The sequence below is a fragment of the Hydra vulgaris genome, chromosome 12 (genome assembly GCF_038396675.1).
Source record: "Hydra vulgaris chromosome 12, alternate assembly HydraT2T_AEP".
NCBI lineage: Eukaryota > Metazoa > Cnidaria > Hydrozoa > Anthoathecata > Hydridae > Hydra > Hydra vulgaris.
The window spans coordinates 74775001-74798930 of NC_088931.1; the positions used below are offsets into that span (position 1 = coordinate 74775001).

General features: G+C 26.9%; 1 protein-coding gene across 1 annotated transcript; it reads right to left on the minus strand.

Moving 5' to 3' along the window:
* Window positions 1-1238: 1238 nt before the first annotated feature.
* Window positions 1239-18846, minus strand: LOC100200892 (eukaryotic translation initiation factor 3 subunit E). The gene is made up of 10 exons (XM_065814422.1): window positions 18658-18846; window positions 18369-18428; window positions 16057-16114; window positions 15858-15975; window positions 9040-9313; window positions 2787-2911; window positions 2057-2276; window positions 1630-1842; window positions 1398-1547; window positions 1239-1302 (listed from the first exon to the last, which is right to left on the minus strand). Exons 1-10 carry the CDS (start codon window positions 18748-18750, stop codon window positions 1276-1278), a joined length of 1338 nt encoding a protein of 445 aa, XP_065670494.1. The 5' UTR covers window positions 18751-18846; the 3' UTR covers window positions 1239-1275.
* Between the last annotated feature and the right edge of the window lie 5084 nt (window positions 18847-23930).

Sequence of the window (23930 nt, forward strand, 5' to 3'; positions counted from 1 at the left end):
AATATTTCAATAAAAATAGTTTTATACTTTGTTGTTATAAGTTATAACAAACTAATGTTTTATTATTTGACTTTTTTTTCATATAAGAATAAAATATTTCAATAAAAATAGTTTTATACTTTGTTGTCATAAGTTATAGCAAACTAATGTTTTATTATTTGTGCATTCACTGATTTTTATTATTTGAATATGCTATTTTTAAACCCAGTTTATAAAATTACACTGTACAACTAATTTTAAGTTTTAAAAAATTCATTAAATCCAATATATTTTTTATACTAATTCAACTATGATGATTTAAAATATGAAGTCAGTTGATGTCCATCACCCACAACATTTTTAAAATATTGTGATTTCCTTTGAATGGCACGTCAAGGACATTGTTATGTAGTTCTATGTATACACATCAATTGATTCACCTAACAGCTTGTTTTACACATTGATTTTTTCAGAAAGTATTAGATTTTTTTTGATGTTGTACAGTGTTAATAGTTGGTTAGACTGGACAACATTTAACCAAAAAAAATGAACTACAAAAATCTCTAACTGAAATAATGATATATATATATATATATATATATATATATATATAAAAATTACAACTGAATAGCATATAAAATCAACATTTTATTCTGTATTATAAGACAAACAGTGGTTCCTTTTTGATAAACATGAAAAAACTTGTGAATTTAATGGAAGTAAAATTTCATAATATGCCGAACTGTCGGTTAGTTCCTTTTTGTTAAATGTCATCTAATTATCAGTTTATTAGTTCCATTTGTCAGTATATTACATTTATTTATAAGTCAAGATAAATTATAAATAATTTGATTTAATTTAACATAATTAACAAATTTGTCAATTAATTTGTTAGTTAAAAATCTGTCTATTAAAATATCTTAAAAATAATTTAGTTGTTAAGTATAAATAATATTACTTATTATTAATAATTCATTAAAAAGTTCTCTTAATTTTATTAAAAAATTTCATCATAATTTTTGAAATCTTAAATTTTAAGACACTAAAATACTATTATTAAATGAATGCTGGGCAAATAAAATATAGATACTTAAAGACTTAATACTCTTGTATGCTGTGCTAATAATTTTATATAAATATATAGTGTTAATAATATTGTGGGGAAACCTGTTGTATGTTTGATTTGGTTCATAATTTTAAATCTCTAAAGAAAATAACTTTTTGACGATAATGGCAAAAAAAAAACAACAACAATAAAATGAGGCAGATAAATATTTTCTATGATAATTTACTATATCAAGCTTCGTAGCCACCCCAAGACACCTAAAAATATAAAAAATTATCATTATACACAATTTCTAAATCACAAAATAAAAAATTTTGTGTTTAAAAATAAGAAAAATTATATTTAATCATACTGCAAATGGTTCGGTATATGGTCCCAACTTTGAAGCTAACTTTTTATCTATGCTTTGGGCTACTGTTTGTGTTCTATACATAATTCCCTTTGTTCTTTCAATTACTTGTTGATGAACAGCAGCAGCTTGAGTACCCATGACAACGTGACCCTTAAAAACATTTTAATATTCAGTTTTTAATTTTTTTAATAAAATGTATTTATTTAAAAAACAATAAATATTCATAAAATACCTGTTTTGAATCTATTTTTGCATCAAGTCTTGCATTTCTTATTAAATTTACAATCCATCTTTCCGCAGCTTCAGGTGACATATTTAACTTATCAGCTAGCATACTTATGCTAATGCATTGATGTATTCTGCAGAAAGTTTCAAAAATAAATAAACGAGCATTTTCAATGAAGTCATCAAGACACGCAATAAGAAAAAAATCATTAAGTAGCACCTAAAAAAAAATCTGTAAAATCATTAACTGAACTGAAAAAGCATAATACACATTATGTTTATAAAAAAGTTTTTTAATACAAGTGCATAAAAAATGTTTTTATTAGTTCACCCTAAAGTATTTTATACACAAAACTTTCTATAGAAAACTGAAATTTAAGTTGAAAAATAAGAAAAAGCCATTAGGATTTATTTATATCAATAACTCAACTTACAGTTTCACATTCTAGTAGTTTTTTTTGAGCACCATCAAAATCAAAATTAACCAACAAACATTCTAGAAATTCTGTAATAGGATCTCTGTAAGTGTAAGATTCTTGCTGAATCACTTTTACCAAGTCTTTTAAAATTTGTTTTCTGCGCTTGTTTGTTATCACCGCAGTTGTTAAGTACCGCAATATATGAGGACAAGTTGTTTGGATTGCATTTAAGTAACTAAATATACAAAAATCATTTTTTATCATTATCTCTTATAATACTATCAAACACAAAGAAATATAAAGGCTGAAGTTTATGATTGATCAGAGACTCTAAAAGTGAAAACTTTATAAAAAAAAAACTGTAATAGCTTATCATGTGAATATTATTATTAGCAAATATTCCAATGATGATTAAAAACGTCAGAAAGTAAGCTAGAACTAGGCTTTTTAAGCGGTTTTCAAAAGGAGAGTTTTTGTTTTTGAAATATTTGAGTAAACATTGTACATATATCAGTGAACACAGACATAAATAAAAATTTTAGGAACAAATTTACTCCTAATAATGTTTCTGATAAATTATCGCTATATGCTGGACATTTTTTAAAAATAACTATTAAAAGATTAATCTTGGATTCTCAGACTCATGAAATATTAGAATGACTCAGCATATTTTTTAGTAAATAAGGATAACAGTGAGTTTTTTTTTTACAAAGAAATAAAATCAAAAAATAAAATTATTAATAACCTTGATTGATATAGGAACATATCTATAAGCAAATCTCTTCCTTTAGCATGGTTGAAAAAAACAAATAAACTCCAATGAATCAACCATGTTCTTTGCTGCAACAACTGGAGAGGAGCTGAATAATGCTAAAGCAAGAACGTAAATATTCTATTCACAAAAACGATTCTTTTAAGTTATGATTTTACATGTAGACATATATAAATAAAAGCTATCTTGAGTCCAATTTTGGCAAAATTGACTTTTTTGGTTTAAAATAGTCCTTAGGTGCACCTCACAAAGTATGGAACTGAAATTAATTTAACTTTTGCAACTAGGAGTCAAATTTAAATATCTTAGTTCCTAAAAAAAATAATTAAGAGACATCTTTGCTGCAAAAATTAAAAAAAAAACTACTTTAAGTCCATTTTTTGGCATAAAAAACAAAAACTTTTTAAGTTTAAAATACTTAATAGATATAATAAATAACTGAAAACAAGTAGATTAATACAAAAAAAAATCAAAAGCAGTGATTAAATTTTAAACTTTAAATGTCTTTTTCTCAGAATTGCCAAAACAGACTTAAGATGGTCTTGTTTTGCAGCGTCAATTTAATTTGCAGAATTTTGTCATATTTTATATAGTTTTAAAATTATCTCAAGTCCATTTGTATAGTCGCTTATCATAAACGTACGTTTAAAATACTTAATAGATATAATAAATAACTGATAGATATAATAAATAACAGTTTAAAATACTTAATAGATATAATAAATAACTGAAAACAAGTAGATTAATACAAAAAAAATCAAAAGCAGTGATTAAATTTTAAACTTTAAATGTCTTTTTCTCAGAATTGCCAAAACAGACTTAAGATGGTCTTGTTTTGCAGCGGCAATTTAATTTGCAGAATTTTGTCATATTTTATATAGTTTTAAAATTATCTCAAGTCCATTTGTATAGTCGCTTATCATAAACATACGTTTTTTATTTTTTATTTGTTATATTATAAAAAATATTAACATAATCTATAAGTATTTTTGAAACAATTTGGTTTAATTAAGAAGATCAAACACAGTGATGAATTATATATATATATATATATATATATATATATATATATATATATATATATATATATATATATATATATATATATATATATACCTGAATATATATATACCTAAATATATATAGGCCTACTATTTATATTTAGGCCTCCTACGCAAAGACTTAAGGGGTAAACAGATTCTATTTGTTGACCAGTCTCGCACCCCTTCTTCATCTATTAGGCTGGCACAGATGTAATTTTAATACATTGTTTCCAATTTAGGATGTTGAACGCTGGATCTTCTTGATTCAATGCATGGGTTTTGCTTGCGTCTCTGTTTTATTGACTAGGCAACTCATTCTATTATCTCCTAATGAGGGTCAGCTTTAAACCTCAGTTTTATGGTTCTGAGGTCGGCTAGTATTCAGGTTTCCTGAACTCTATGAAAGCTCTCAGAGAGGCTGATTTTATCAACAGCTGAAAAATATCAAAGTATTAACAGTGCTATGTTGCGCATGGATGGTGCCCTTGTTTGTACTTTTGGTGTGCATTGCCGAGGCCATTTTTTGGAGCCCTTTGTTACGGCTTAGGGTTTATTAACAGTAATGATGCAATTGCTTGGGCAAGACAGTGTTCTGAGTACTATCTATGCTTTGAGTCAAGTATTCAATCTAATTTAAAAATGAATAAGGTACCAAAAACTATAAAACACAAAAAACCATCATCATCACCAAGTTCTCTAAACCTATCATTCACTAATACTCGTGGTCTTCGAAGTAACTTTTCTTCTGTTGAGTATTATCTCTTGCAAAGTTCACCAGACCTACTTGCTCTTTGTGAGACTAATTTGAGTTCAGCTGTCTCATCTTACGATCTTAGTGTTGATGGTTATCTTCCTTTAATTCATAAAAACTCCAATAGTCACATGCTTGGCCTTATGAATTACATTCATAAAAATTCACCCATTTGTTGTGAAACTAGGTTTTAATCCACAGGTGATTCTTTCGTGTGCTTTGGTTTAGCACCACTTCACTCTATCGCCTTTCTCTTTGTTCAATATCGCTCATCTTTATCTTAAGACTGCAGTCTTTTTGATGTTATTTCTGATCATATTGACCAAGCCCTCTCTCTTTATCCATCAGCTAATATAGTTGTTGTCGGTGACTTTAATGCTCACCACTCTGAATGGCTTGGCTCTAGTGTCAGTGATTCTGCAAGCAGAAAAGCCCACAACTTTCACCTTTCTCAATCCCTAACTCAAAAAATCAACTTTCCAACTCGCTTTACAGACAACTCGCTTTCCAGACAACCCGAATCATTTACCTTCTCTATTCTTGTTTCTGATCCTAGTTAGTGCTCAGTTTCGCCATATTCACCCTTAGGTGCTTCTGATCACAGTTTGATCTCTCTATAAAACTATTATCTCATTCTTCTTCATTATTAGAATACCCCTCTTACAACTACCTTAACGCTGACTGGGATTCTTTCCGTGATTTTCTTCGTGATGGCCTTTGGGTAGAAATTTTTGTCTTTCTGTTGACAAATGTGCTTCTTACATAACTTCGTGGATTCAGGCTGGCATAGAATCTTTTGTTCCTTCTCGACAATTCCAGGTCAAGCTGCACTCTCCTCCATGGTTTTCCTCACATAGTGCTGCTGGGATTTGCCAATTGAAACTGTTACTTCCCTATCTATCAGCAAAACAATTCTCCAGAAAACAGACGTCTGTTTATTACTGCTAGAAACCATTGTAAAAAGGTTTTGTCTAATGCCCGCTATTCTTAGGTCATAAAATCTCATATTTCATCATTAAAATTAGGCTTTCGCGACTTCTGAAGAATCTTTAATAGTATTAATAATAAGGGCAAATTAATAATTCCACCTCTCTTGCATGGTTCAGACTTTATCACCTCACCTAAAGACAAAGCTGAATTGTTTGCTAAGAATTTTTTATCAATATCATCTCTTGCATTCTCTAGTTGCGTTCTACCTGATATAGCTGTCAAACAGGTTGATCCATTGCTGGACATTCGTATCACTCCAGCATCTGTATCTAAAGTGATTTCCTGCTTAGACTCTTCTACAGCTTGTGGCCCGGACAACATACCTGTTATAGTCTTGCAAAAGTGTTCTCCGGAGCTGTCATCTATGCTTTCAAAACAATTTAATAAGTGCATATCAGTCTTGTTTTCGAGCCTGCTGGAAAGCGGCACCTGTTATCCTTACTTTCAAAAAATCTGGAGAGCGATCTGATTCGTCTAACTACTGTCCCATTAGTCTCCTTCCTATCATATGCAAGGTTTTTGAATCTTTAATTAACAAACACATAATTTCTCATCTTGAATTTAATAACTTACTTTCTGATCATCAATATGGATTTCCATCTTCTCATTCTACAGCAGGTGTGCTAACAGTTATAACCGATAGGTTTTATCGTGCATTAGATAAAGGTGAAATGGTTAAGGCCATCGCTCTTGACATTTCAAAAGCTCTTGATAAAGTTTGGCATGCTGGTCTTCTCCATAAGCATTCTTCTTATGGTGTATCTGGCAGCATCTTTGCGATTATTAAATTCTTTCTTTCCAATCATAGTATAAAAGTTGTCCTCAATGGACAGCACTCTTCTTCTTATTCTGTAACTTCAGGGGTTCCTCAAGGTTCTATCCTTGGCCCTATATTCTTTTTAATTTACATTAATGATCTTCCAGAAATTCTCACATCTAAGGTGGCATTGTTTGCTGATGATACTACCATTTATTCTTGTCGTGATAAGAAGCTAACACTCTCTGATTGCTTGGAGGGGGGATCTGAGCTTGAAAGGGATCTCACTATTGATACATCATGGGGCCATAGTGACTGGTGAACTTTAATTCAGATAAAACTCAACTTTTTTCACCTAATCGTTATTGCAATAATTTAGAACTTTCTATATTTATGAATGATAATGTACTCGACAAGTCATCCACTCTTCATCTTTTAGGATTAACTTGTACTTCAGATCTTTCTTGGAAACCATATATCAAATTAGCATCTGCTAAGGTTGCATCTCTTTATTGAGCTTGACACTTTCTTACTTCGGATTCTATTCTCTATCTCTATAAATCTCAAATCCGGCCTTGTATGGAATACTGTTGCCATATTTGGGGCGGATCTTCTAATGATAACCTTTCTCATTTAGACAAAGTGCAAAAATACATTGTAAACATAGTTGGACCAGCTCTTGCAGCCAACCTCCAGCCATTATCACATTGTCGTAATGTTGCTTCTATTTCTCTTTTCTACAAATACTATAACGGGCTAGCGTCTCTTGTACCATCTACTAAAATTCATTCTTGCGTTACTCGCCATTCAATTAAGTCTCATCCTTTTTTTGTGAATGTTCCTAAGTGCTCCAAAAACTCTTATTTGTCTAATTTTTTTCCATGAACATCAGTTCTTTAGAATTTGCTTCCTTCATCTTGCTTCCTGATTCATATAATTTGCAATCCTTTAAGTCATCTGTCAATCGTTATCTTACTCTACAATCTTTATCTTTTCTCTTCCAGTAACTTCCAACTTTAATTAGTCCAACTTCAACTACTTTTAAATATCAGGTAATACAAATCTCTTAATACTAAATAATTTATTCAAAATTTTTGCAGGATTATAGACACAGGGCATCATCAGCATATAATACAATAATAATTACTAATATTATGGCAGTTAAATAACAAAACTTTTATTTTATTAATATTGGTTATAGCCAATATCCAATATTTTATTCAATCATCCAATATTTGGATATTGGTTATAACCAATATCTAAACCAAACCTCATTCTAATCATGATCCCAAAATTTTAAAAGCAATATTTAATGGATAAATAGCCTACTCAATATGCAGGAAAAATCATTTAGAACATGAGATAAATTTTTTTATTAAAGTGTTAACTGAAAATGGGTACAATGAAAAAAATGCTTAAAGATATTTCTAAGAGATATTACCAATATCTCGCATTCTAATGTGTACGTAATGGGGTGCCAATATATACTTTGATATCTTATTAAAGATATATCATTTTAAACCAAGACCTAAAATTTATATATATATATACACACACACACACACACACACACACACACACTCTTTGGCATGTAGCAAGACAAAATTAAGTACAGATTACAGAAGACTAAACCATTAAATTTAACTAAGGAAACTAATTAATTTTGCTTGTTTTTAAAAAAACCACAAAAGTGCAAATAAAAAGCAAGAATCTTTTTAAAAACATACAGAATGTTTTTTTTTTTAAATAAAAACATTATGAATGTTTCAATTTTTATTCTTTACTGTTTATATCCATCGACTGACAAATAGGTAGAACATGAGAGGAGTATTGCTATATTGACTGACAAATATGCGAGGAGCTACTTTGACTAACAAATAGGTAGAACATAGAGGTATAAAAAAATTATAAGTTAATTAGTAGTTTTCTTATTTGGATAACAAGTTTGAAAAATCAACATAAATAAAACCCTTTAAAGATGCCATTTTTTGGTAGAATTACAAAGAAATGAGTAATTAAAAATTATTTAAACACAAACAAAACTAAAACATTTCAGCAGTTAATTTATTTTTTCTGCATTAAACCCTAATAAGTTGCAACATTTAAAACCATGTTTTTTTATGTTTTATTTACATAAGTTCATCTAACTATATGGCTTTTATGTATACTACCCATTATTACAGGACCCAAACTAAAAAAGATTTATAAAAATTAAAAAAATTAGGTATTTATGCCTTTTGAAAAATAAATTAATCATAACTTACATTAGTTTATGTTTCATTATGAATTGTTTATAAAAAAAATTAAATTAAAATAAGATAGATTTGGAAAGACTTAAAGCTATTACTTCCCATTTTGGTTGGAAACTTCATTTTATGGTTTTGAAATTTTATTAGAATAAAAAAATAATAATAACAAATGTACCAGTATAAAAACATTTTAAAAGCCTGAGTTATATTGTATATTTTTTACTATAACAAATACTTTATAAAAATTACTTTGTTCATATAATAAAGTAAATTTACAATTGTTTTTAAATAATTTATCCTACTAAATATTTCTCAAGAAAAAGAAATACTATATATTTTTTTTTTTAATTATAAAAAAATAATTTAAAAAAAAAAAAAAAAAAAACTTTAACCATGAAAAATTCTAAACCATTTTCTTATTCATAGAATGACTTACATCTCCATCAATTATCTCTTTTAATCTGTTAATATCTTCCAGTGCAGCATCCCAATTTTGAGTTAAAATTTCGCATGCTAATTTTCCCCATACAGCTGAGGTAGCATTTTTATCATCATCATGAACCAAAACTCGATAAAAATATAAGTATTGTGATGCACCTGCATAATTGCCACATTCATATTGAAATTTTGCATATTGGTATAGAGTTGCGAGATTGTCAGTAGTAATTCCAAACTTGTCATTTAAATACTTAAACAATACTGTACCATCTCTATAAAAAAACAGTATTCAATGGTTTAGTTAAGGTAAGAGTTAAAAGTCTAAATTAAAAACATAAAATTATTCATTGAATAACTCTGAGGTAACAAAGTCATCTTTAGAGCTCCCAGAGGCTATGCAGAATCCCTCAAGCTTTATCTTATAAAGCTTTATTTTATAAAGGTTCTTTTGGATAAATTATTTTAATATATTCTTTAAATCATCAGCAAATAATTTTTGTTTATTATCTGATTTAAAGTATTAAACTTTGAGTGCTGGTAAATCAGTATTTTGCATAATATAATGCAAACGTTGTCTAAAGTCAGAATCAAAAATAATAACAAAAAATGTTTATTATTACGTCACATAAGTTGCTTTTAACAAATGTAATAAATTAAAGAAACTGCACCAAGGTTTAAATTAAGATCACAACAGTCAGATGAGAATTCGTGATTGTGAAATTAATTCATTAAAAGAAAACACGATCACTGATTTTTAATTATTAAAAAGAAAATTCTCAAAAAATTAAATAATTTTTTCAGTTAAAACATTTTAATGTTAAAACTACTTAGTTTTAAATTTAATTATTGTTTCATTAAGTATTTATTACTATTTAATTAAATTACTATTTAATTGTTTCGTCAACTATCTTACTATTTAATTGCTGTGTAAGCATTGAATTCTAACTCCAAGATTTTTATTCGACCTTTTCATATGGTCAAAATATTTACAAAATGATAAAAAATGATTAAAAAATTTACTCATCTAAAATTTTTCTTATTTCATTTAAAGTAGTAACATGCACTGTTTAGGAACTAAAGTGAAACACTTAAAGAATTTATTATTGAATCCATATTGATGATCAGAAAGTAAGTTATTAGATTCAAAATGAGAGATTAAGTGTTTGTTAACTAAAGATTCAAAAACATTGCTTATGATAGGAAGAAGTTTAATGGGACGGTAGTTAGACGAATCAGATCGCTCTCCAGAATTTTTGAAAATAGGGATAACAGATACCGCTTTCCAGCAGGCTGGAAAACAAGACTCTGATAAGCACTTGTTAAATAGTTTTGAAAGTATAGACAACAGCTCCAGAGAACACTTCTGCAAGACTATAACAGGTATGTTGTCCGGGCCACAAGCTGTAGAAGAGTCTAAGCAGGAAATCACTTTAGATACAGAAGCTGGAGTGATACGAATGTCAAGCAATGGATCAACCTGTTTGACGGCTAGGTAGAGCCCAACTAGTGGAATCAAGAGATGATATTGATGAAAAGTTCTTACAAACAATTCAGCTTTGTCTTTAGGTGAGGTGACAAAGTCTGAACCATACAAGAAGGGTGGAATTTAAGATTTGCCCTTATTATTAATACTCTTAAAGATTCTCCAGAAGTCACGAGAGCCTAATTTTTGTGATGAAATACAAGATTTCATGACCTGAGAATAGAGAGGTTTCATGCCCTAAGAATTTATCAAAAATTTATGTTTTATATTAGAAATTAATTAACTGATAATAAAAATAATTAATAAAAAATATATATTTTTTAAAATAAGTTTTTTTGTTTTGTTTTAAAATAACTATAAAAAGTTTAAATTAGTTTTTATATATTTTTAAACTCCTGTCTTTAATTTTGTAAACATATCTGCAAAAGAGTTATGAGCATTTAATTTATAAGAAAATGTTGAACAAGATTTAAATAAGAAAAATGTTTTTTAATAATTATATCGTACTTTATCAAGCTTTATTTTTCTAGTTTTATCTGTTGATTTATAAAATGAATAAAAATATCAAAGTTTAAATCATAATTTTATATAAAAATAAAAATGATAGGTTTTATATGGTTTTATATTAGGCTTTTATATCATAATTCAAAATTAATATAAATATTTTTTATTATAATATAAAACATTCATTATTCCCGGATTATGTATTGTTCAGTTACTTAACATTATTAACACAAATTATTTAACAGTTAAAAGTTTTATATTTTTTTACATTTTTATACATTTTTATATATTTTTATATATATTTTATATTTTAAAAGTTTTATATTTTTAACACATATTATTTAAGAAATTAACCATCGGGTGATAAGAATTATATAATGATTTTTCCATACTTTCCTAAACATTTGACCTTCATTTAAAACCATTACATGTTGAGGAAATAATATTAATGCTAACAAAAACAGATCTTTTTATAACGCAATGCAAGACTCGAAATAACAAACTTTTTTGTTCTCAACAATTTGTCTGATAAATATCCCAAGTATGGCAGACATGTCTGATAAAATCTAAAGAAGTGGGATAGGACGCCATTCCTGATCTTGCATAAAATATTTTGTTTTTACAACGCTGCACTACATTATATATTTATTTTTTTTTTACATGCGCTGAAAATAAAAATAAAATTTACAAGATAACTTATCTGAAAAAGAAAAAATCTAAGCTAAAACTTGAAAAGGAAAATATATTTATATTAAATTTTTAGAAAATTACTATACTATGGGAAATGCTTTATTATATTAATTTATTATTGCTATATAAATGCTTTATTATTATAAATTATATATATTACTTTATTAAATAAAGTAACAAATTATTTCTAATGATTTTTTACAATAAACCCATTTTACTTAAATTATCAACAAATACTTTATGCAATTACATTTATACAAATATGTAGTATTTTATAAATATTTTAACTTATTGATTAATTTTATTAACACTTTTAATAGCGAAAAACTTTGGCTCAAAAAGAAACGTTATGTAACAACTCAAATTTAATAGTTTAATAAAAAGTACTGGTTTCTATAAGCATTAAAATAACTATTACATTAAAATTTTCATAAAATAAATTTAAAAGGGGGTTTTAAAAGCTGAATCATTCATTTGAAATTTATAAAAACCATCAAACAAAAAATAAAATAAATACTAAAATATAAATTTTTTTAAATCATAACTAATAATAATAACTAATTGAAAGGTATTAAAAAATGCATATGAATTATGGATTGGACAAAATGACTGATAGATGTTTCTTTTTTACCAAACAAGCGCCGGGCATCGGACATCCGATTTGTATTTGGGGCCCTGCAATCTAATGCTACTTAAATTAGGCTAAATGTCGAAATAAAATGTAGTATTTATATATTTATGGGCCTTCAAATGAAGTATACATGGTAAAATTCTGCAAATTTAGGCCTTTTAAAAAAACCTTGCATTGGTTTTTTGGAGCCAGCATGCCACTGTATGGTGAACTGGGGGGGGGGGTGAATGCACAGTCTATACAGTGATACTAAGGGTAAGACTAAAAAGCAAATTTCATTTTTTCAGAAATGGCATAGCGGCAAAAGATGAACTTTTACTTGCATTAACATAAAATAATAATACTTTTTATTACAAATTCAAAAAAAAACTCCCCTACCAGTGCAGATGAAAATTTGGTCCCAGCTGTCTAAAAATGCAAAAAATTCAAGTTTTTGCATTTGTAGTAGGGGCAGGTTCACTTAACAAAATTTAAAAAATACCATGAAAGTTATTTTTGCAGAAATATCTAACTGATACTTGCAAAATTTTAAAAGGAAGATAAACAAATGAATATGTAATTGTTCAAAGATGTTTTTCATTGAGAAAAAAAACATCCTAATTTTAATATGAATTCTTTAAATAAAGTCTCTTTGAATACAGATCAATTTGTTATAAAATGTTATTCAAGTTATAATTTTCTCAAACATGATAATTGTTGAAACAAATACCACCAAAAAAGCTAAAAGTGATAGTTTTATTTTTTATAAAATGATCTTTTTATAAGATATAAGAGAATTAATAATTGTTAACAAAATATATTCTAGTCTTTAAATGGTAGGTTAATATGTGTAGTCTTTTAAATAAATAAATAAAAAAAACCTTCCATTATTTATCTCTTTAATAAATCTTAATTACACTAAAATTAATACTACATAATAATGCTACTTAATTACACTAAAATAAATACTAAAAAAAAAAATACTACATGTGTATTTCTTGACTTGTGACAATTATTGTTACAAGTCAAAAAACAATAGTCACTTTAAAAATTAACCATTAAAAACAGTTAAAGATCTTTTAATTTAATTTAAAAACTTTATTTCAAGTTGGTTTTTACAAGATAGTTTTAGTTGATACTAAAACTAATTTAAATCAACAAAATTTAACTCTATAGACAGTAGGGTGCATTGAAAACCCGAATTTTTTAAAAATTGTCTTGTAATAGCTCTAAATATATGCGATACAATAAAATATCACTAGAATAACAAAAAATCTTGAAAATTTTTTTTAAAGTACCCCATTTATTGGGCACTTTTAACAGTTGAACATTTATTGAGCCCCTAATATTCTGGGAAAAAAACTCTTCAAAAATAGATCAACCTGGTACTCAAAAGAAGTGAAATTTTATAAAAAATTCGAAAATAATAGTTTTATAAAAAAACATATTGAAAAATAAAATTCTCAATAAAATTTGTAAAAATGAATTTTTTTTATTTTAAGTTAAAAAACCATAGTTATTATGCAATAAAAATCAAAATAATTCTTACATGAAACAGATATTATTTTTGGTCTTTTTATAAAACTTTGCTTCTCTTGAGTACCAGGTTGACCTACTTTTGTACAACTTTTTGTTCTAAAATATTAGGGACCCTGCAAATGTTCAATTGACTTAGGGCACCTCTTAAAATATTTTTTATTCCAAAAATTTTTAAAATCCAGTGATAACATTTTATATCGCATATACTTAGAGCTATAACAAGACAGTTTTGAAAATTTTCTGTTTTTCAATGCCCCTAATAGACAGTACACAAACATATAATTTTCATTAAAAAAAATATAACTGTTTCATATAAAAAAAAAAAAAAAATGATATGAAAATTTACATTTGTTTCAATTTAAAAAAAAATATTTAAAATAATACTATCTTAGCTGAAGACATAAGTCAGTATAAAATAAAACAAAACTTTAAAAAGGACAAATTTTGCAAACGTAATTATTATCATACCAATTCTTGATATACTTTTTGAACACCTATCGACTTTTTGCGGACCTGGTCTCACTATATAGAGTGTTCCAGAGCAAGGAGACTCTATATAATGTACAGCATGAACCATTATATATGGAGCCTTTAGGAGGAAGAATGAGTTTTTTGCTACAACGGAGTTTATATGTTAGATTTTTTATAGTAAGAAGATTTTTCATAAACATTAGATTTAGACAATTAATTTAAAAGTTTCCATCATACGAAATCTCAAATTTCTTAGATGGATTCTTGGAATATTATCAAAAATTTAATAATTCATCCAGATATAAATCAAATCTTTTATAGACTATACTTAGAGCTTTTTAATGAATTCTATTCATTTGTCGCCTTTTATTGAACAAATCATTCAAATTAGAGAACAATAAGAAAAGTTAGACAAAATAAAAGCATTAAACAGCAAAATAGATTTATCACGGGATAAAAAATTTCTTATGCATGATAGAGCAAAACATTTTCCATTAGTTTTACTGCATAACTGCTTAATGCGCTCCCCATACTTTAGATCTTTATCAATTGTTATACCAAGTAGTTTTACCTTATCGGAGGCAAAAACCCTTATATTACCTATTTCTAGCGATAGATTTTTTGCGTTTTTTAAGCCAACTAAAAGAAATTGAAACTTATCTGGGTTAGCAACCAACGAGTTTAACTGACACCAATTGATGGTATTTGGTGCAAATGAAAAATAACCTCCTCAAAGCTATCACAAGCATAAATAGTGTTATCATCAGCAAAATTACAAAGTTCTGTATCTTTAATAAATAGAAATAAATCATTTATAAAGATATTGAGCAAAATAGGTCCAAGGATGGACCCTTGAGGCACTCCAGATAATATATCCACCCAATTTGAGGCAAAGACCCTATTTTTACCTTTTGTTTACGGCCACAAATATAGGATAGCAAGAGATTAAGACTTTCTTTTGAAAGATTATGCAACAGCACTCCATAGCACATGCATAATGTGTTTTTGTAATATTTTCATAGATTCTATAGGTTTATTCAAAAAATCTTAAACTAAACCTGAGGGAAGCAAATTTTTGATATGCTTTATACAACTTATAACTCTGTAAATGTTTTTAATTTAGTTAGTTCAAATTTTATTTCCTTTTTTTTTTTAAATAAAAGTACTTTTATTTTGATAATTTTATTCAAATTAATTTAAATAAAGTTAATTATTAATTTATCTTTATCTCTGAACAATGGGAAAAACATAGAAACACTGGTTAGTTCAAATTTTATTTCCTTTTTTTTTAAAAATAAAAGTACTTTTATTTTGATAATTTTATTCAAATTAATTTAAATAAAGTTAATTACTAATTTATCTTTATCTCTGAACAATGTGAAAAACATAGAAACACTGGTTAGTGTTTCTATGTTTTGCACACCATTGAAAAACTACTAGAACACAGTAACTTAATTAATGTTAAAATTGCAATAATGGAGTGTTGATATTTTTGCAAAAGTTTTAGAAAATATTGTACCTTGCACTTGCAGCTTCTACTTGAAAATCTGGATCTTCAAATGCAGTTGTAATAGATTCAGTTGCAGCTTCTAATTCCTTCATTTGGTGGATAACTTCTTGACGCTTTTCAAGTAATTCTATTGGTTAAATAATAAATTAGGTATATAAGAAAAACCTAATCTCAAAACAATTTTGTGATTTAAACATAAATAATTGACCTTGGGGAACCTCCTCAACTTGATGAAGTCTTTGATATTCATCTTTTACAAAATCCAACTACAATTAAAATTTAAAGAATTGGTTACAAAGTTTACACAGCATATTCTGGTTACAAAATGTATTTATATTAACTTATTTCTTTTAAAATAATGAATTTTCAAAATTATTTATAATATAAGTCAATAAATTCAAATTTAAAATAATCCTGTATAAACAATATTAGGTACAAAAGTGCAATCTTTTAATCAATTTGCCCATCTTAACTTAGCTTTTACGCAGAGCACACTTAAAAAAACTTAAGTGGTCATATTTTTTTATTAACTTTTTATACTAATTACACACTTCTGCATTAACTTTTTTAAATTCACCTTTAACAATTTTTTTTTTAAGGAACAGAAAAGGATACAACACAACAGTCTTTTCAGTGTTAGCCCAACATAAACAATGGTATAAGCTTAGCTTTGCTTTTAAACGATATAACATTTATCTATCCAAAATTTAGAAAAATTAAAAAAAGATTTTAAAGAAAGGTAATTGTATTTAATGGGTAAAAACCTACAACAAATAAAGATTAAGCTACAATAAATAAGGAGATAATTTATCTATAAATCAAAATATCCATGCTCCTATATATTGAATATTAGGTACAAACGTGCAATATTCAGGCACCTATATATTTTATTTTTCTTTGCTTAAACTAAGAGACTAGTTTTAAATAATTGTTTACATTATACAGAACAAAAATATATATTATTAAAATATTGCTAATTACTTGGAATAACTTTTCTGTTTTTTGCGATTTTTAAAGAAAACCTGTCTTGGGCCTAAGATTCGCTAACATAGCTACATGCTTGAAGTTGAAATTTGGAACACTTATCAATGAATCTCTATTCTATCATATTCCTACATCATCCTGGTGATTTTTTTACTATAACTCAATTTTTAATGCATTTATACTTTTAAATTTATTTCTTTTAAATATAAAATATAATATTTTCAATGGATATTTGTAATTTATTGAAATTTCAACCGTTTATGCAGATGAAAACATAAAAATTATTTTATGTACCTCTTGCTATGTTAGCGAATATGTTTTTAAACTTGGCATGTTTAGCACTAAATTTGTTTTTTATGTTAATATTGTTTATATTTTGAAGCAATGACATATATTAAGTCACATAATCTTAAATGCGTTACAAAATCACACGCTAGTTTTATTTTGGTACATAATTAGGCTCATCAATTTTGTAAAATTCTCAATTTCTCAATTCTCAAACTTAAATATTTTTTAATTATGCCTTTAATATCTTCAATATTGATAAATACATTTAATTTACAGTCAAATGTGTTTAATTAAAAAAAAAAAACATTTTATGTAATATATGGCAATTATGTTGTCTGACTTAAATAATCCCTCTATTGATTTGCATTAGGTTTAAGTAAAACTTTTTGCTCTAAAAATGGTCTAACAATGTCTATATTATATATTAAACAACATAAGTATATTTTTTTGATTATTTTTGCTAAAAAGTAACATTAAATTTTTTCAAAATCAGCTAAGTTTGTTATTTCTACGTGTTTATTTAAAAATCAAAAAACTTTTGATATTTTTTTGAATGTTAAACGATAAAACAATTTATTGGTGTATATATATATTTTTTTTATATTACAGAAAAAAATTATCTGTAATATTTCAAAATGTATAACAGTTTTATTATTATAAAGTATCTGTAATATTTCAAAAGCTATAAAGTATTCTTTTTAATTTTTGATTTTAATTAAAAAGTATTCTTTTTAATTTTTGATGCCATACATTAAATTATAGTATATACAATGTACTTTATAGCACGATATTAAATAAAGATTTCTGTTTGTCAATTATCTAGTTAATTTAAAAATAAAAAACCTTTTTAACACCATGCTATTGAGAATTAATTAAGGGAGTCTACAAAAAAGTTAATTTCTCTGTGCTTATTTTCCTTAAACAAATTTAGCTGCTTATATCTAGTGTGTATGAGTGAGTTTATATGTATGTATGTATGTATATATGTATGTATGTATGTATGTATGTATGTATGTATGTATGTATGTATGTATGTATGTATGTATGTATGTATGTATGTATGTATGTATGTATGTATGTATGTATGTATGTGTATGTATATATATATATATATATATATATATATATATATATATATATATATATATATATATATCCTGAGCATACTATGTAATAACATGGATCAATACAATTAACTACATTTATTTAATGAAATAAAGAAAATTCTTAAGTAAAATATAAATCTACCATATTCGTTCCTTGAAGAAGTTCCAGACGACCTTTAAGAAGTTCAGTTTCATTGTAGATCTGTATGCAAAATTATACATTTAAAATCATTTGCACTATTTAAACATAGAAGCTATCTAACTATTTTACTAATATATTTATCAAAACTAATTTCTCACAAGTTTTAATTTTTAAACTAAGTAAATAAAAACTTTAACTTAAAATGTTTTGGTTAGTAAAATATTTGAATTTTGTAAACTTGTACGTGGGCATTTTGGTAATATGTAAGAATATATATATATATATTTACTTCTTTGCTTGACAGAAACTCTAAAAGAGGAAAAACCAAATGTCTATCTAAGTAAGCTCCAACGCGTGATGTCAAATCATATTTTTCTGCCATTTTGAAAGAATTCGATGCGAAGATGGGTTAAATTCCCCACGATCTCAGTATTTTGGTTACCGTAAAAATTATGGTAATTAACGGTTCTGAAATAGAAGAAAAATAAAGATATTTTTTTATAAGAAATTTTTTATTTTAAGCTCTTAAAAGTAAGGTGTAATGCAGATGATATGAGCAAATAAATATACGTAATTTAAAGCATTTTTTTTATAAAGAATTGATATTATCAGTAAATATGTAAATTATGAGTTACAACTGATTACATTGAGAGAAATAATGATGATAATTAATAAAGAAATAATTAATTTGTGTAAGTTATAGTGATTCCAAAGTAAAACAAACGGGCGAAAAAAGAAAATAAAGGGAAAAAAATAACAACTAAGCATAATAAAAAATTTTTAAAAACTTTATTTTATCAAACACACACACACACACACACACACACACACACACACACACACACACACACACACACACACACGCACGCACACCCACACATACACACACACATATATATATTATAAAAATGATTTTTATAATATATATATGTTTTCTCAGACAAAAAGCAATTAACATTCTTCAGCGCCGTGCTGTAACTTTTGGGGGCCCTGTGCAGAAACTAAAAAAAAAAATTTTTTCTTTTAATTTGTAGTAATTTATGGTATTGGAGAAGTTTTTCTAATTTATTTAATTGGGGGCCCAGTGCGATTGCACTTGTTGCACTTGCGATAGTACGGCGCTGACATTCTTACCATTCTTTAAATGCACAGAATATGGATATTTGTAATTTGGACCAGGAAACCAATTGCATTTCAATATTCGGCACTTATCTTGTTCAGTTACCTGACGTGTTAAAAATGCCCCAATGTCTATAGGCAAACAGCTATCATCTTTTGTCGCGGGTATTGAATCTTCTTTATTAATTTCTCCGTTAGTTTTACTTAAAATTAGCAGCTTCCATACCAAATCCAAGTTCTGGAGAAAAAGGACTAAGTTTCATTGTAATTTGATTATTTTCAGCCCCGCCTATAAATGCACAATTAAATCGTTCGGATGATGACACCGAAGATAAAGGCAAAACGATAGGACCTGCATGGTTCTGTATTGGTAGAATTTTAATTATTTTGACAAAATAGTCATCTAAAGAGCTTGTCATCTTTACAGAGTTGGTCAATGTAGCTAATAAAAATAATTTCATTAAAAATAGTAAAAATCATTTGTCATTTATTTATTTGAAATAGGGGAAAGGCGCCTATGATGGCATACTTAACTTTGAAGCTTCATTATTCAGTATCCTGAAGACCAAAAATAAAAAGTTTTGAAATGGAAACATTCCATGTTACATCTAGAACAATAATTACCCTGGGAGTTTTATTAAGTTTTATTTTTTTTATAAGTTATTCTTATTGTAAAAAAAAGCACAAGTATGCCATCATAGGCAACCACTGCTCCTATGATGGCATAGGGGAGGATGGGGCTAGTTAGGATTGAGGGTAACTTAATGATTTCATTTAACCTTAGAGTCTTCCCTCAGAAAAGCCAAAAAAAAAAAAAAAAAAAATAGTAAAATCACAATCTTAAATATATGAAGGAAATAAAACTACAACAGCACATCCCCAAATCGATTTTTGTTGATTATAAAAAAAACAATACTTGTGCACAAGGGACGTTTTTTCACTAAAACTAATGTAAAGTCAGTATAGTCATGTAGGTCCAATCATTTTTTTACCAAAACCAATTTTAATGGAAATATGACCGGTATGCCATCATAGGCGCTATGCCATCATAGGCGCCTTTCCCCTAGTATTAAACACACTTTTTACTATTAAAAAAAAAATTCTTCGTATCTCACTTACAACTTGAAGTGTATATAAGTGGAATATAAATTGAAATGTTGCAACTTCAATTGTTGAAAAATAAATACTTTTTTATTGAAATTTTAACTACCAAAAACGGCATCGCGTATATAAATTATACTACAAATTAAAATTATATTAATAAAAAAAAATTTACCATTAAAACCAAATCTATATTTTTTTTTTTAGTTAGTTTTTATAAACAGCTTAAAAAATCTTTTTAAATAGAACGATAGTAATTTTACTGTTTTTATTGTTATCTAATTATATAATAGAGTGAATTAATGATCGTTTTTCTTCGATTTCGTAAAAGTGTTAAAAATGCAAGAATAGATTTTTTTGTAATGCTATAAAATAGTTTTGCTTTAGATTTAGTTTTTGTTTTAGCTTAAAAAAAGTAAATAGTTTGCTACAGAATAATTTTTTGTATTTTTTTTTTTCTTTTACAAATTTTCTTGGGGGAGGGGGGGTAGTTACCCCTTACACCCCCCCCCCCCTTCCTCCTCCCTTCTTTGCATCCGCCACTGGTTTGGTGCGGAACAAATCGAAACAAGGTTAGGAAATTTTGGACAATTAATGTGTGACTTTATATCATTATTCAAATTTTTATAACTTTATAACTTAATAAAGAATTACTTATGAATGATTATACACGATACTGCATATATATATATATATATATATATATATATATATATATATATATATATATATATATATATATATATATACTTTATATATAACATATATAGTATATATACTAGTATATGACATATATATATGTTATATCATTTATATTCACGGTATATATATATTCATATATATGTTATATATTTATATTCACGGTATATCTTATATTTTTGAGGGGGAAATTAAGAGGCTGGTTTTGAAAGTTTTGGACCGAAAATACACTAAAATATTTTTAAAAATATTCTTCTTCGTGAATTTACTAACTTTTAAAGAATTTATATTCAAAATGGTCAACAAATGGGCTGCACTAAAATGTACTTCAAGATATTTAAGCAACAAACACAAACAAATTGCATCTTTTCATTTTCCATCAGAACAAAACTTAAATCAACTTTGGATACGATTTGTTAATAGTTCAGATTGGACACCAACAAAACGTTCTGTTTTATGTGAACTTCATTTTGAAGATAAATAGATAATTTTTTTATTTTTTATTTTTTTAATTTTTTTTTTTAGGTGCCCCAAGAAATCCTAACGGTCTTTTCACAGAGCACCGCGGAAATGCATTCAACCAGGAAATTCACGCCTCCTTTCTTACCATAATGTGAAAATATGTCCTGAGCTCGTTTTGAACCTGAATCTCCTACTTATAAAGCAAGCGCTCTAACCACTGCACCAAGGCCGCAGTAATTAGAGGTAATAAATGCACCCTGAATTGGATTGGATTCCAGTTTCTTCTAAGTATTCTTGTGAACCTTTGCAAAAAAAACGAACCTTTGCAAAATAAAAATTTCTCGAAGTCCTCCTAAATTGAGAGTATTCCAAAAAGATTAGTTAGAAATATTAAAGAAAATGATACGATTACAAATCTACATAATTTGAATGAAATAGTGGCACCACTAGGGTTTCAATTTAAACGATTTGAAAAAGGTGTTGTATTTTATAATATAGTATTTAATGAACAGACATTATTAAATAAAGTTCAACAAGGAGCTATCGATTCTATAAAGGCTTTAAAACTTCTATGGGAAAAAGGAAAAATTTCTCCTGATTGTATTATGATGATAGATGAAATGTATTTACAAAAAGCAGTACAATATCAAGGAGGAGATTATGTTGGTGCTGATGAAGAAGATAACTTGTATAAAGAAATTGTCGCATTCATGATAATAGGACTAAAAGAATCTATTCTATTTATTGTTCAAGCAATTCCAGAAGACACATTCTCTGGAAATTGGCTGTATTATATTTTTAAGGTTGTCAGCCATTTTTTTTGTTTTAACAAAAAAATGGGGACAACCTTAAAAATATAATACACTAATGCATTCTCATCATTAGTTACAATGTTCAAGTCAGAATTTTATTATTCACCCACAGAATCATGGAAGGAAGACATATTTGTTTTATGATAGTGTGCATTTAGTCAAAATTCTTAGAAATAATTTATTAAAAGGTAAAATATTTGTTTTTCCAGACTTTAAATACCATAATGCATATATGAATATTGATTGTCCATCAGGATATATTAGTTAAGATGATTTGTTTAAGATTTACCATAATGATAATGATCTGAAAGGTAAACTTTGTAAAGCTCCAAAGCTTACATATGAGGTATTACATCCTGGAAATAATAAACAAAGTGTGCCACTTGCATTAGCAATTATACATGAAACTACAATTGCAGCTTCAAAAAACTATTATCCAAATCGAAATGATGTTTCAAATTTTTTGGCTATTTTTAATACTTGGTGGACAATTGCTAATTCTAAACAAAGGCATTAGGAGACAATAAAATGATATTTTACCAAGCTCTGGCTGATTGTATCAATCAGTGTTCCTTTCACCTGCATTCACAACTCAAACTGCATTAGCCTTTGTAAATACAGAAATCAGAAAGAAAAATCAGAAAAATCAGAAAGAACTTTGTCATTTTGTTCTTAAATTAATGAGCATATAAACCTCTGGGAAGAAAACCAATTATCAGATATTTATCCTTCCTTGACATTACTTGATGAACTGTTTTAAAATCAAATAAAAAAATTATGGAAAGTTCCCTTGATTATAATAGTTAAGAAGTGACAATAACTAAGCAGGCTATGTTACAAAAAAATTGTCAAAAAAGTCTAAATGTTAAAACTGCAAAGCATGTTTGAAAGCTAGAGACATTGATCTTGAAAATCACGTGGTGGACTATTCGTTCTATCCAAACAGCTTGCAGAATTGGTTTGTAGCGTATTTCCTATTTTGGGTTTAATTGAGAATGAAATTTCATCTCTATCAATTCCAGTCATTAAATCATCAACATACCTGTTACATAAGTACGCACCAAGAAGCAAATATGTTTGTGAAAATCATGAAAGTTGGGGAATCGCGTTTTCAACAAAAATTCTTGTTAATGTATTTTTAATTACAAACAAAAACTATCGAAGGGTTTGGTTTCCAATTATAACTTTAAACATTTAAAAAGAGGCAAAGAAAAAAGTGAAATTAAAATTGCTAATATGTCAGTTGCATAGCATTTATTTATATAGTTTAATATAATTTACCTATTGTTTGATTTCTTTGAACTACTTCTTGACATTTTTTTTAAAACGTTAAAATATACATGAATACAGATATATATTATAAATAAAT

Excerpts from the sequence above, each read along its gene's own strand:
- LOC100200892 (XM_065814422.1), bottom strand. The coding sequence starts at position 18,750 with ATGGCAGAAAAATATGATTTGACATCACGCGTTGGAGCTTACTTAGAT. Across the intron at positions 18,429-18,657 it reads AGTTTCTGTCAAGCAAAGAA|ATCTACAATGAAACTGAACT; the intron begins GTAAATATATAT and ends TTTTGCATACAG. Across the intron at positions 1,548-1,629 it reads CAAAAATAGATTCAAAACAG|GGTCACGTTGTCATGGGTAC; the intron begins GTATTTTATGAA and ends AATGTTTTTAAG.